Source organism: Galeopterus variegatus, unplaced genomic scaffold (genome assembly GCF_000696425.1).
Source record: "Galeopterus variegatus unplaced genomic scaffold, G_variegatus-3.0.2 Scaffold4590, whole genome shotgun sequence".
Lineage (NCBI taxonomy): Eukaryota > Metazoa > Chordata > Mammalia > Dermoptera > Cynocephalidae > Galeopterus > Galeopterus variegatus.
Window position 1 is genome coordinate 59,379 of NW_007730701.1, and position 13,451 is coordinate 72,829.

The 13,451-nt window shown below is 41.9% G+C and overlaps 1 protein-coding gene across 1 annotated transcript in view; it reads right to left on the minus strand.

The window, feature by feature from the left end:
• HERC2 (HECT and RLD domain containing E3 ubiquitin protein ligase 2) overlaps window positions 1–13,451 on the minus strand; it is a 145,828-nt gene that overhangs the window by 51,499 nt on the left and 80,878 nt on the right. Inside the window, exons 17-21 of the mRNA XM_008587915.1 lie at window positions 12,261–12,461; window positions 8,230–8,458; window positions 8,009–8,133; window positions 6,756–6,934; window positions 924–1,108 (exon numbers count right to left, since the gene is read on the minus strand). Of these exons, the coding sequence (XP_008586137.1) occupies window positions 924–1,108; window positions 6,756–6,934; window positions 8,009–8,133; window positions 8,230–8,458; window positions 12,261–12,461 (919 nt within the window). The remainder of the gene's footprint in view (window positions 1–923; window positions 1,109–6,755; window positions 6,935–8,008; window positions 8,134–8,229; window positions 8,459–12,260; window positions 12,462–13,451) is intronic.

Below are 13,451 nucleotides of genomic sequence, written 5' to 3' on the forward strand. Positions count from 1 at the left end.
CTACACAAGCATTTGTTTTGTTGAACCTTGTAAATTATTCCCAATGAACAAAAGCTAGGCAATCTTTAGTCTCATAAAATCTTCAACTTTTCTGACTATGTGGTTCTTAATAGTTTTTCAGTCCTTATGACTTTATGTCTTCGAGATGGTCACCTCTTTTAGACTATAAATTCCCCTATTAGAACCTGGAAGTTTCTATCATTGACAAGTGCTTAACTCTTTTCAGGAAGTAACTATGATACTTTAGGGGGAAAAAAAAAAACTGGCTATAAAAATATTCCTTGGTAGAGAAAGTTCCATCACAGAAAGCCAGCCACTACCTTGGGTACTTGTGGAAAAGCACCACTTACTCTACATCATGCACAGCGCTGAGCACTTACACACTATCCTATTTTAAATCTCACAGGCACCCTCAGGGATTATTCCAACTCTGTGGATGACAAATCTTTGGCCCCAGGAGACTTAGTCCAATGTCTAACAGCTATTAATCAGAGCTATAACTGAAACCCAGTCTTCTTCAAACAACAATTTCTCCCACTACACCCACCTGGCTTCCCAATGTGACATACTGATTGATAGTCTGTCACTGTTTAGTACTCACATCTGGTTAATCTCCAGTGTTCCATAACTAACACATGGGAAAAAATCTGATAAATCTTCTGTAACACTGAACTGAACATAAAGTATGTTATTTCTGATGTCTAAAGAATTTAAATGTTAAAACAATGAAATTTAAAGTATTAATGAGTTTAATACAGAAATATTTGACTAAAAAACAGTAGATGCAAAATGAAGCCCCCCAAATCAGTGCATTTAACAGTATATGAACTACACATCTGGGCATACAGAATAGACACATTAAAAAGCCTAAATAAAAAAGCCCCACATACATACAAGACACTTTCACATTTTAAGCAACTTACTAGAAATATCTGAGGTCTGACCAATACTTTCTCCTGGATAAAGTTTACTGATAAGTAAACGCTGAAAACGCAGTAACAAATCCAGGGATGCAGATCTTTCACGACTATGTTGCTCAAAGTCCAGACATGATGAAATCCGACGAGCAACATCTTTCAATCTGGCTACAGTCTGAGAAGCAATGTTTCTATACAAGGGAAAAGAAGATTGCAACATTAAACAAGTTATCTCTGTTAAAAAGAAAAAAGGTAGGGGGTAAATCATGATATAAACTAATACCAGAAACACAGATCATACAAGCAGGTGACCTGCAGCTGGCTTCCCTCCCCAAATGCTTGTCACGTGTATGTGCAACAAGCACAACCGCAGTCAAAACTGAGCAGAGGAGCACGAAGACTTTGAGACATCATGATGCCTCTTTGCTATAAAAATGTGCTCCTATGCAGCTGCATAGAATAGTCCAAAATGACAGAGAATCTTGCTTAAAAAGGAATACTTCTGTACAAACCTTTGGAAGGAAAAACGTCATTATTTGTTGTCCAAAGCTGCATTTTTTTTTTTCCTTTTTGTCTTTTTTCGTGACCGGCAACGGATCGCAACCCTCAGTGTCGCGCCCGTACTGGACCAGGACTGGCAACGGGATCGCAACCCTCGGTGTTGCACCTGCACCTCGCTCAGCCAGTGAGCGGCCGGTCTGTATATGGGATCCGAACCCTCGGCGGGAGCACCGCCACGCTCCCAAGCAGTGCACTGTAGCAGTGCGCCACCGGGCCGGCCCCCCAAAGCTGCATTTCAAATATAAACATGATACTAGTCTTAAAGACAAGACTTGCCAGCATTGCTACTTTCAGCACCTACTCCAGAGCGGCACCAGGGTGGGCCATGAGGCGGTTACCCAGGGCTCAGAGAATACAGGAAGGAACACCAAAGTAGTTACAAATAGCACAAGTCAGGATAAAAGGTGCCCAAGGAACACAGCAGCAAGGTGGGAACATAGGCTCCAATCGCATCGGCATGACATGACCTGAGCCATAAACCATCAGTGGATTCGGATAAAGGAGAAGAAATATGAGTTCCTGGAAGGTGCATTTAGAAGAGCACTGAGTTTTTCTGGTTCCATGACCAGAGTGCAGAGGAACAAGGAAGCAGGGAGGAAACATTGCAGTTAACAGAGTGCCAGGCTGGTGGTACTGCACTTTGCAACACTGAACTACCGAAATTATAAAAGGAAAACAACATCTTGTTTGTGTTTGAGGAAGCTAACTCTTACGTCAGCATGAAAGCAGACTAGAGTGGACAGGCTGCTAAGACCCTGGCACACAGGAACAGTTCCAGATACAGGAGAACCACGCCTGATCACTGTCACTGAGAATAGAAAGGACAGAGTAGGTTATTGGAGGTAGAAAGTCGGCAGAGAGGTGGGGAAAAGCCAAGGCAGGACCTGGTTCCAAACCCATCTCACAGCCCTGTCCCGTCCAGGAGTGTTGGTGCCACCACTGAAAGGCCAGCCAGGGGGGTGGGTAGTGGGGGGTCTCTGCACAACACCACAGCCAAGGACATGACTTTGGCTCCACTTCTTAGATTCCTGATGTGGCAGCAGGTTTGTTAAGGACAACTGGCAATCCCACCAGGAAACTATCAGCAATATGAACAAGCACAGGAGTCATAGGGGGCTGATGGCTGGGAGTCCCACAGCAACTCCACTGGCATCCATATGCTGGGTGAGAAGGAGGAGTGAGGAGTACAGGGCCAGCATGCCATGTCACGCCCTTGTCACACACTACACAGAGGAGCACAATGGGTCCTCCACCACCACTTAGACTCACCTTTCAGCTGTGCTACCTGATAACCTGCCCTTCTAACAATGTGGAGACAGACAAACCCCTAGAATCTGGCATTTATGCTACACCTGAAGGAGCAAAAAACAGTAAAAAACAATAAAATGTTAACTCATTTCCTTAACATAAAAATCCAGAACCAAAACCAAAATGTGTAATTCTGATGGGGTTCACTAATTACAAAGAACTCATAGCTCTTTATTTTCAAATATAAATAGCATTTGTATTTGAAAATAGCTCCTTGCCAGCATAAGACTGAATAGTTAATCTCAAACCTGTTTCACAGCTTATTCTCGGCAAGCAGCAATTTCTTCAATCCAAGTTTTCCAAGGAATAAAGGACATGAAATGTCTCCAAAATCTTTTACACCTTTAGACTATTTTTCAACAACTGCATCAGCCAAGCTGACATATCAAAGTATCTTTTTTTTTTTTTTCCTTTTTTGTCTTTTTTCGTGACCGGCAACGGATCGCAACCCTCAGTGTTGCGCCCGTACCGGACCAGGACCGGCAACGGAATCGCAACCCTCGGTGTTGCCCCCACACCTCGCTCAGCCAGTGAGCGGCCGGTCTGTATGTGGGATCCGAACCCTCGGCGGAAGCGCTGCCACGCTTCCCAAGCAGCGCACTGTAGCAGTGTGCCACTGGGCCGGCCCCACATCAAACTATCTTTTGATCACCAACATTTAAGGTAAGTAAATAATGTCTATCCATGCAAAGGGAGGGGCACATTGTCTACACTTATGAAAAGAGCCTGAATTATAAGTGTTTGTTTAGTGAAAAGCTATAAATCCGTTTTTCTTTTTCTATTTTCCAAAATTTTTGTGAGGCAATATTTATTTCTATGCTGAAGTTTTTGTTTCATATTTTTAAAATAGGTACATCTTTATTATAAATCTGCTGTGAAACGAATGTGCCATACAGGACCAACAAGACACACTCAGTACAGAGGAAGACACAGGAGTGACCTGAGCGTCTGGCCCAGAGCAGTAAGGTCCAACAGAAGCAGGGCTCCAGCGAGCCACCTATTCACCTGAACTCTTCCCAACACATTGAAAATATTACCATTTCAACATGAAACCAATATAAAAAAAATTATTGAGATATTTTACATTGACATCAAAAGCCATTATGTATCTTACATATGTAGTGATTTAGTCCTCAATTCGGACAGTTAAATTTTCAATCAAAGATACTTTATCTGTACTTAGACTCATAAACAGTACAATTAAAAAAGTAGATTCAGGGCTGGCCCGGTGGCGCACTCGGTAGAGTGTGGCGCTTGGGAGTGCGGCGGCGCTCCCACCGAGGGTTCAGATCCCATATAGAGACCAGTCTGCTCACTGGTTGAGCGCGGTGCGGGCGCGACACCGACGGCTGCGATCCCGTTGCTGGTCACAGTACAGGCGCGACACTGAGGGTTGCAATCCCGTTACCGGTCACGAAAAAAGACAAAAAGGAAAAAAAAAAAAAAGAAGATTCAGGTCAAGATGGCAGTATAGACAGTCCCCAGCATCACACTCTCCCACAAATCAACCAATTTACAACTATTAAAAAGCAAAGACAGCCAAGCTGGGGCTGCTAGAGCTCAGGGGAAGAGGAGGAGAGACCTATGGAGTTTGTGAAGGCAGGAGAAGACGTGATGAAAGAAAGAACAGCTCTCAAAATTTCAAGTCCTGGCTGCTTCAAGGCTGGCCCTGGTGAGCACATGGAGCAGGAGCTGGCAAAAGCCACAGCTGTGCACTTTCTATGAAGTTGCTTGGAGGCAGCAGGGGAGAAGAGGGCCCTGGTGGACCCTCGTAGAAGTGAGGGGCCACAGACAACTGATCTGCCCTCCAGTCAGCACAGGACCACTCATTGTAGACTGGTCAGGAATACAGAATTGCATGGGGTGCAGTTTTCTGAAAAGACTCAGGCCGAGACCAGAGTCTCTATACGATCCAGGTATACCGGACCTCACAAGACCTGGAAGGGCTTACAAGGTCAACAATTAAAAACTGGGCTGCACAAAAAGCCTTCCCCAGGGAATCAGCAGCAAAGCAGCAATTTAGCTCAACCACAGGGCTCAAGTGCTGGTCCCCACAGGAAGTTCCTCCATTTTACAAGTAAGCAAAGGACAACAAATTAGTTCCAGTGCAGAGTTTAAGTGGTGGGAACAGCAACTAATCCAACACAGAACTGAAAGAAAAAAAAAAAAAAACCCACAGATCAGAGACAAAGTATGATATTAACCAGAACCCTCCCAAACCAGGGCAGTGGGGGGCTGAGGACCTCAGCCTCGCCCCCCATGGCCCAACACCCACAACTAGCCCAGCAACAACTACCAAGTCGCTACAGGAAGTGCCCTGGTATCCCGAGCTGGGGCAGTGGGGAGCCAACAGCCTTAGCCACATCCCCCTGACATCTGAAACCAGCCCAGTGACAACCACCCAGCTGCCACAGGAAGTGCCCTGGGCTCCCCTGCAGGAATGAAGGTTGTGCCACAGGCCTCAACCAAGCCCCCTCTCCTTCCTACTCTTCTCACCCTATTTCCTTCCCCCCATCCCCTCTCCCCTTCTCCCTCAACTGCTCTGCAACATCTTAGAATGTAAAAATAATAATAATAAATAAATAAATTTTTCAAAAAATAAAAAGTAGATTCAGAAAATCAAATTATTCCAATCACACTTAAAAGTTTTCTAATTACTAAATCAGGCATAAGTTTTTTAATTTGAATTTTAATTAATAAAAATTAAGCAGATAAAATATTCAGTGTCTCAGTTACACTGAACACATTTCGAGTGCTAATCAGCAAACTGTGGTGAGTGATAGCCACAGTAGACAGTACAGGTAACACAGACCAGGCTCTCCATGCCAAAGGAGCAGCCTGCACAGGCGGGAAGTGAGGAAAACTGGTCCCCGAACCTTAGAGCAAGCGTAAAGGGAACATGGGTTTCAGGGAGTGAATGATTCATTACCGAAGGTGGTGTCAGCGGTCTGTGCACTAACATCACAAGACCCCCTGCATCTGGATCACAAGACCTTTGGTGAATGATGATACCAACTTATTTTTCGTTAGCTGTTTTCTTTAAATTATTTTAGTAATAGAGGTTTTACTTGAACTAGTCGATTCTTTGAAGGCTACTACCTCAACTATTTGTTGTTATGTGCAATACTATTTGTACTGTTTGAATAAAAAATAGAAAAGAAAAGAAAAAAGGCATAAGTCGTTACTGCAGATTTTTCATTGCAAACTTTAGACACTGTGATTCAGTGAAATCATTTTTCTGCTATAAAATATGTACCTTTTCTTCATACTTGTACTTTTTCAATAGTAATGTCACCTTTGTACTGAGAAAAGTTTTCATTGTTATTTTCAGAAAGACTTTTTGCTAAGAAAAAAATTAAACATATTTACATATTTTTCATTTAAAAAAACCCAAACAAACAGAGCTTTTGCCATATAAACATCACCTAAACCCAGAGAACTACAGCTGTGACCCACTGTAGACGTCTGATTATTTGCTGCATGCAACTTGCCTGTAGGGAAGTCATCCCTATAATAAACATCTTTGTATACCATACAAACTAAGATTTGCCTGCTTCCTTCTCAGTTCAGAGGGCATTATACTTTAACTCCCTCCTCGATATATTAGATATATAAATCTATGATATACAGAATGAAGCAATAATTCAACCAGTTTGAAAAAAAAACCTTACTACAATGATTTTCACTTGCACCTGCCTGTTTATTAATGAGGACAAGAATCTTTTTACATGTTTACTGCACACTACAATTTCTCTTCTGTGAAAATGTCAATATCTCCTCATACACCCCAACCTCTCCTCTCATCCATATTTAAGAGTCTACTCTTTACCCTAAAACCTATCGTATGTAATTTTCAGACTATCTTTCAAAAGCCAAACACATTTTTGAGGGCCTAGTGCTAGATTTCACTATCTAAATATGAAAATCAACAATTACCTATTAAAATATAGTACGATTAATATTATTTACCTAAGAAGCTGTTGTATGAGCTGAACCAGAGGCAAACACTGTTTTCCAGAAGACTCATAGATCCCTGTATTAATAAGGTCTTTGTCCAATGGAGTCCTACTTCTATGAAATGTTGAGGCATTTGCTTCCTGTTCATCAATTTCTTTTTCCTTCTGTGCTTCTTTTTTAGCTTCAATATCCTGTAGTTCACAAAACAGAAATTGGTTACCAGTGATCTCAATAGCAGGTGTGAAGGCAGGCTAGACTGAGCCCTGCTCCACAGCCCTGTTGTTCCAGCTACTGCGTGCTAACACACATGCTTGATGACACTGACCCACATGCCCCCTGTTAGAAACCCCACTGCTCACTTGCTCAGTTTCTAAACAGACTATTCTTCCTATGAACCCACCAATGTCCACACTGCCACTGCTGATGGTCTCCAGCCTCCTTCTGTGAAGTCCCTAAAATCTTTACCTCTGCTACTGGCTCTCACAAACATCCAATGTGATCTGCCCCATACGTGCAGTCTATCTGCTTTGAAAGGACAGGAAAGAGCTAGAACTCTCACACATGCTGGTCAAAATGTAAATGGCAAAGCCACTTTGGGAACTATAAACACACTCACCCTAGAACCCAGCAAATTCTACTCCAATGTATTTACCCAATGGAAAAATACATGCTCACTAAAGGACTTATACATAGCATGATCGTAGCAGCTCTATATAGTCAAAAACTGGAGATGACCAAATGTCCTTCAATAACAGAATAAACAAATAGTGCTATAAGCATAAAAGGAATACTTCTCAATAATAAAAATAAAGTAGCAATACATGCAACAATGTGGATGAATCTGGAAATCACTATCCAACGCAAAAGAAAGCAGACATAAAAGAGGACATTCAGAGCAGGAAAAATTCATCTAATCAGAGAGACAGGGGACTGTCATGACTGCCAGTGCAAAGGGGCACAAGGACCTTTCTGAGTGATGGAAAAGATCTAAATGATGAATGAGGTATCTCTAATTAACTGAAACAGACACTTAAAGTGGGAGCATTCTATCACACTCAATACCTCATTTTTTTTTTTAGTACAATAAAAGATATTTAATTTGAAAACAATATTTGGATGTGACTAAAAGTTTTATGTATTAGTTCTTTCAATAATTCTGGCAATAGGTCGTTATTTCCTCACATGTATGAGTACAGTGTTTTCAATCCCAGATCACCGCTAGGTAAAACCACCCCATCAGCTCACATGCACTCCTAGGACCATACCTGGATTTCTGCAGTAATGGCTGCATTTAAGGCTGACTCTAACCCTCCATCAGCCATTAAACTGCCCACCAGGAGATCAATCATGAATCTACGACCCGGACTTATGTTCACTTCATTGCCTGAAACTAGAACAGGAAAATTGTATTCGCCAATCTGAGTGAAATGCCATCCCCTCCCAGCACCCACAGCTACACCCATACCCATTCCTCGCCAAAGCCCACCTGCACAGGGCAGGAGAGCAGACAGCGCCCGGGCCCGCTCCTCAGCAGTGGGCAGCAGCACAGACCAGCCGCTTTGCAGCACGGCCTGGGCGGCTGATTGCACAGTGCTCAGCACCCCCGCACTGCTGGCCAGGGTCACCACGGTCTGCTTCAGGCTGTTCAGGAGGATGCTGCCCAGACCTAAACCAAGGAATTCTGGGTCAACTTGGTGACTAATGGCAGCATGCAACTGAAAGAAGAAAAACAGTTTTCACTTAGAACCCCTTTAAATAAATGAATTTCAAAATATTATTAAAGACTGAATAAAACTCAATTTAAAGTATTATTTAAATAAATAAAATAACTTCTCAGTATATTTATTTTTAAAAACTAGACTTAAGAAATCTTACCCATAATAGTTGAGAATCCATTGTAAGGTATTTTATAAGAGGATTTTTTTTACCCCAGCTATGTATATGTATATGGAAAAATCTCAAGATCAACAGAGAGAACTAAACAATGTAGAAGCAACCTCTACCTCACCCCCAAAATCTGCACCAAACAGAGAAACAATGGATATAATATAACCACAAAGCTGTTAAAAATTAGATAGCAAAACTGAGAGTATCCAAGGAAGCTCCTCAATGGCAAAACTAAACTCAGACACACACAGCAGGAGCCGAGATGTTCTGGGCTCAGAAAGCAGACCACAGTCTTTGGGCTTCAAGCCAACTTCCACACAGGAACAGGAGTGGCCCCCAAACTGCCCACAACAACCCACTAAACCTGTGCTTCCTGCAGAAGGCTGGGAGCCACTCAGGACAGGATCACCTGCCTGCTAGCCAACCACAGCCAGAGAGCATCACACTGCCCACACCAGGCTTTGGGTAAAAAGAAACCCCACAAGAAATAAGAGACCCAGCCTGCCTTGTGAGTAGATGTGAAATCAAATGTATACTCCCTAGGTACAGATATCACAAGTCAAGAGACAAACATCAAAATTTATCTAGAGCCTGTGAAGCTCACAGGACCCCAGAGAGGCAAATGTAAAACTGTCCTCTGGAGACACCCTGACAGCCAAGGGAAAAGGGATACCCCTAGAAAAGCTTTTCCTAAAGGAGTCATCAGAGTCAAAAGGGTCGGGCACTCTCTGTTAAAAGCCACCATGAGGAAGAATAACAGACAGAGTAGGAAGAAAAACATGCCCCAAGAGAAGGCAGCAATAAAAAAATTGAAATGAACCCACAAAATAAGTATATGAAAAATGTTCTTAGAGGTCAAAGAAGGAACAGAATCCAGAAGATGAGAATATAATGAGCAAAATGAAAGCCTTGAAAAAGACCAAATTCTAGAACTAAGAAAAACCCTTGGAAACAAAACCTTCTAGACAGAAGTGTGCAGAGCCTGGCCCCGGGCTCTAAGCTGGAGCTGCCAGACACATGGAGCCCGATGCCCTTCCCTGTCTGTGTAACACAGACCAAGGCTCCCACCTCTCACAGGGCTGCTACATGGATTTGATGAGTTAACATTTGCTAAGCATTTTTGTAGGGAAAGTAAAAGAAAATGGCCAGGTCTTCCTCAGATGTTCAGAATTTTGCCAAGCATTTGATATAAATATGGACCTGTGCCCAGCTGTTCCTTGGTTATTGTCTAAGGTAATTGCGCATGTGCACCCAGGTGTTCCTGGGTTGTCTAAGTCACACCCAGGTATCCTGGGTTATCAGACTTGAGTATAAAGGACGAGTGACTCTGATCCATGGTGCCTCGGGAGGGCCACGGGGAGGCCACTACTGCTGCTGGAAGTTGTTGCTGCCGGGGTACCTAGGACCCTCTGGGAGGCCACCACCACTGCTGCTGGAGGCTGCTGTAAGCTGCTGCTGCTGCTGCTGAGGAAGCTGAGGACTGAGTTCGTGTCATCTGTCAACAGCTGCCAAGAGCCTTCCCCATTACCTAGCTCATGGACCTGCATGTGAGGGGTCTGGTGACCGATCCTGGCATGTGAAAGGTCTATGACCCAGTCTGTACAACAGGTTTGAAGGGTCTGTGGGCCCTAGCCCGAAAATTGACTACATTAGCAGGATTCTGACCATTGCCCTAACCAGACAATTTTAAACAGTGTCTACCATATAAGTATTTGTTAAATCAATGGACAACTCAGTAATAAGGGACACTGAGCTAATAATGGAAGGATCTGTGAATTGGAAGAAACAGCTGAGTAAATCACCCAGAAGGCAGAACAGAAAGAAAAAGAGATGAAAAACATCAAAGAAGTTGTGACCCTTGGGATGATAAAATGAGAAAGTTCAACATATATTTAGTAGGCCTGCTACAGGAGGAAAGCAGATAAAAAAGGACAAAGCAACTTCAATGGTAAATAGTGAAAATTTCTCAAAACAATGATAGTACAAAATCTCAGATTGAATGAGAATCATAACTTCAAGGTTATACAAACAAAAATAAATCTTCACCTAGAAATAATGTATTAAAATTGCAAAGAGAAAAATCTGAAAGGCTACCAAAGAGAAATTGGCTACAGAGAAATAGCAATTACACTAATGTAGGATTTCTCATCAGCAACAATAAAAGTCAGAGGACAGCAGAACATCATCGAAGTGCTGATAAGTAACAGGTAACCTAAAAGCTAAGCCTGTTGAATTATCTCAAGAGAGGTGAAGTTAACAGATTTTTTTATTTTTCAGACTATTTGTCACAGACCTTGATGCAGAAACTTACCAGAGGAACCTCAGCAAGAAGGAAACCAGCTGATCCCAGGAGAGGAGGAACATAAGCAACAATGAGAAAACAAACTGCTTACTAAAAAGCAAAAAGCCTACCTATCTGAGTCAGTAGGGCCTGTTAAAAATGTTGATGATAATTAATTGGAGGGAAGTTTAAAAATTTCCCTACTCCTAAAAGGTACTTTTTTTTCATGTCTTAACATCTCTAAAGTCAGAATGTATCTTAAGAACTGTACCTGAGAGCATTTTTCTTTCAGAGGCACACAAAATCAGTGTCCTAGATCCCATGTAATAAGAGAGTGCCTGACAATTACAACACTAAAGGTGAAAAGAGTGCATTTAGGTTTAATGCATCCTATAATCCCCTACATATTTGGGACAAAGGGGTACATGATTAACATAATGCTTTGTGGAATTAGCAAATAATTTTTTAACATGATTAGCCCCTAGAGTTCAGAAATCAAATTTAAAAACTTATGAACAATTAAAGAGATGTAAAAAGAAAAATTTTTGAAAACTACATTGTTGTTATTAAGTTACAGGATCTTATCATAAAGTCAAAGAAAAATATGGGCCAACCACGTGGCTCAGTCGGGAGAGTGCGGCGCTGGGAGCGCAGTGGCGCTCCTGCCGCAGGTTCAGATCCTATATAGGGATGGCCAGTGCGCTCACTGGCTGAGCACGGTGCAGAGGACACCAAGCCAAGTGTTCCGATCCCCTTACCAGTCACGAAAAACCAAAAAATAAAAAAATTAAAAAAATAAAGTCAAAGAAAAATATAATGACCAAAAATTTCAGAGGAAGGGCAGAAAGGAGAAAGGAAAGGAAGAAAGAAAGATTTTTGTAAGCTTTATTTTGACCTTAACCATAACCTTCACTGTGAGGAAATGAAGGTACTGCCGTTGGAGCCAAGCCTACTGAGTAAATCTTTTGCAGTCCAGAGGAGAGAAAGGCTGGCACTGGTCCCTCACCTCATGTGTCACTTACCCAGTCGTTTCTCCACACACAACAGTAAATCCAAGACTGCCTCCCCCATGAATGCCTCCAAGCTGATTACAGCAGAAATAACACAACCCATACACACCCTTACCTGCATGCAGAGGCTGGTTCCAGGATAAACGTAAAATAACCAGACCAAAGGTTTTTTAAGTCTCATTCACACTACTCTATCACAATCCTACTTTAAAATACTTTAAAATTTTCATTAGCAGTTACCCTAAGGGCTAAAACCCACACCCTTCAATATGTGTAAACATTCTTACAAATCTTTAAGACACTAATAAGAGGAGCAGGAGGAAGGGAAATCCTTAACACCTGAAGTCGTAGAAGGTTCAGCGTTGCCACGGCCATGCACTCTTTTTCCTGAGGTGGGGGCCAGTCAGCGGTGCCATCCATCCCCTCACTCACTTGTCGCAGCAGGAGATCCAGCTGCTCAAAAGTCATTGAGCAGATGTCCACCACAAAAGGGGCACGGAGGCCAATGGACCACTCAGAACAAGATGACCAAGCAAAGCTCTACGGAAGAAACATAAGAACCTAAAATGAATCTTCAAATTCAGCAGTTGGTCTGTTGCAGGAGAGACTCACCACTATGCATGACAAAGGCACCTGACATTATTACTTATTCATCGTTCTAGCTGCCTGAATGTATATGTGCTGTCACAGCTGTCTAGCTCACTCACTACCAGCTTCCAGTTTCCTCTCCCATTTCACTAGCATCACTTCATTTTGGCACACCTAAAAAAGTAAAAAGTTTTTTAAAAATCTTTTCATTCTCAAATTTTTTGGCAGTTAGGATCTCAACCACTTGAAGTGGTACGGTAGTAACTCTAAGTAGACAATGAAATGTTAGGTACATGTACACTACCCTCCTAGTAAGACACCAAACAAGTCATCAAGGATCTAGAAGAAATAAACAATACCATCAATCAACCGGTTCTAATCGACACTGATAGAACACTTCACTCAACAACAGCAAAATACATACTCTTTTTAGGAACACACAGAACATTCACTAAGATAGAGCATATCCTGAGCATAAAACACATCTTAAAAAATTTTTAAAAACTGAAATCATGTAGTTTGTTCTCCAACCACAATAAAATTAAAATAGAAATCAGTAATGCAAAGATAACAGAACAATTCCCAACCACTTAGAAATTAAACAACATAATAATCCATTAATGAAAGAGAAATTAGCAAATATGTTGAATTGTACACAATGAAAACATACCAAACTTTGTGGATGCAGTTAAAGCTCTGCTTAGAGGGAAATTTATAGCATCAAATGTTTCTATAGTACAAAACAAGGTATAAAATCAACAATCTAAGCTTTCACCTTAACAAACTAGAAAAAGAGCAAAGTGAACTCAAAGCAAGCGAAAGTGAAAACAATAACAGAGCAAAAATCAACAAAATTGAGAGCAAAATATAAGCGAATAATTAACAAAACTAAAAGATGGTTCTTTGAAAAGATCAACAAAATTGATAAACCTCTAGCAAAAC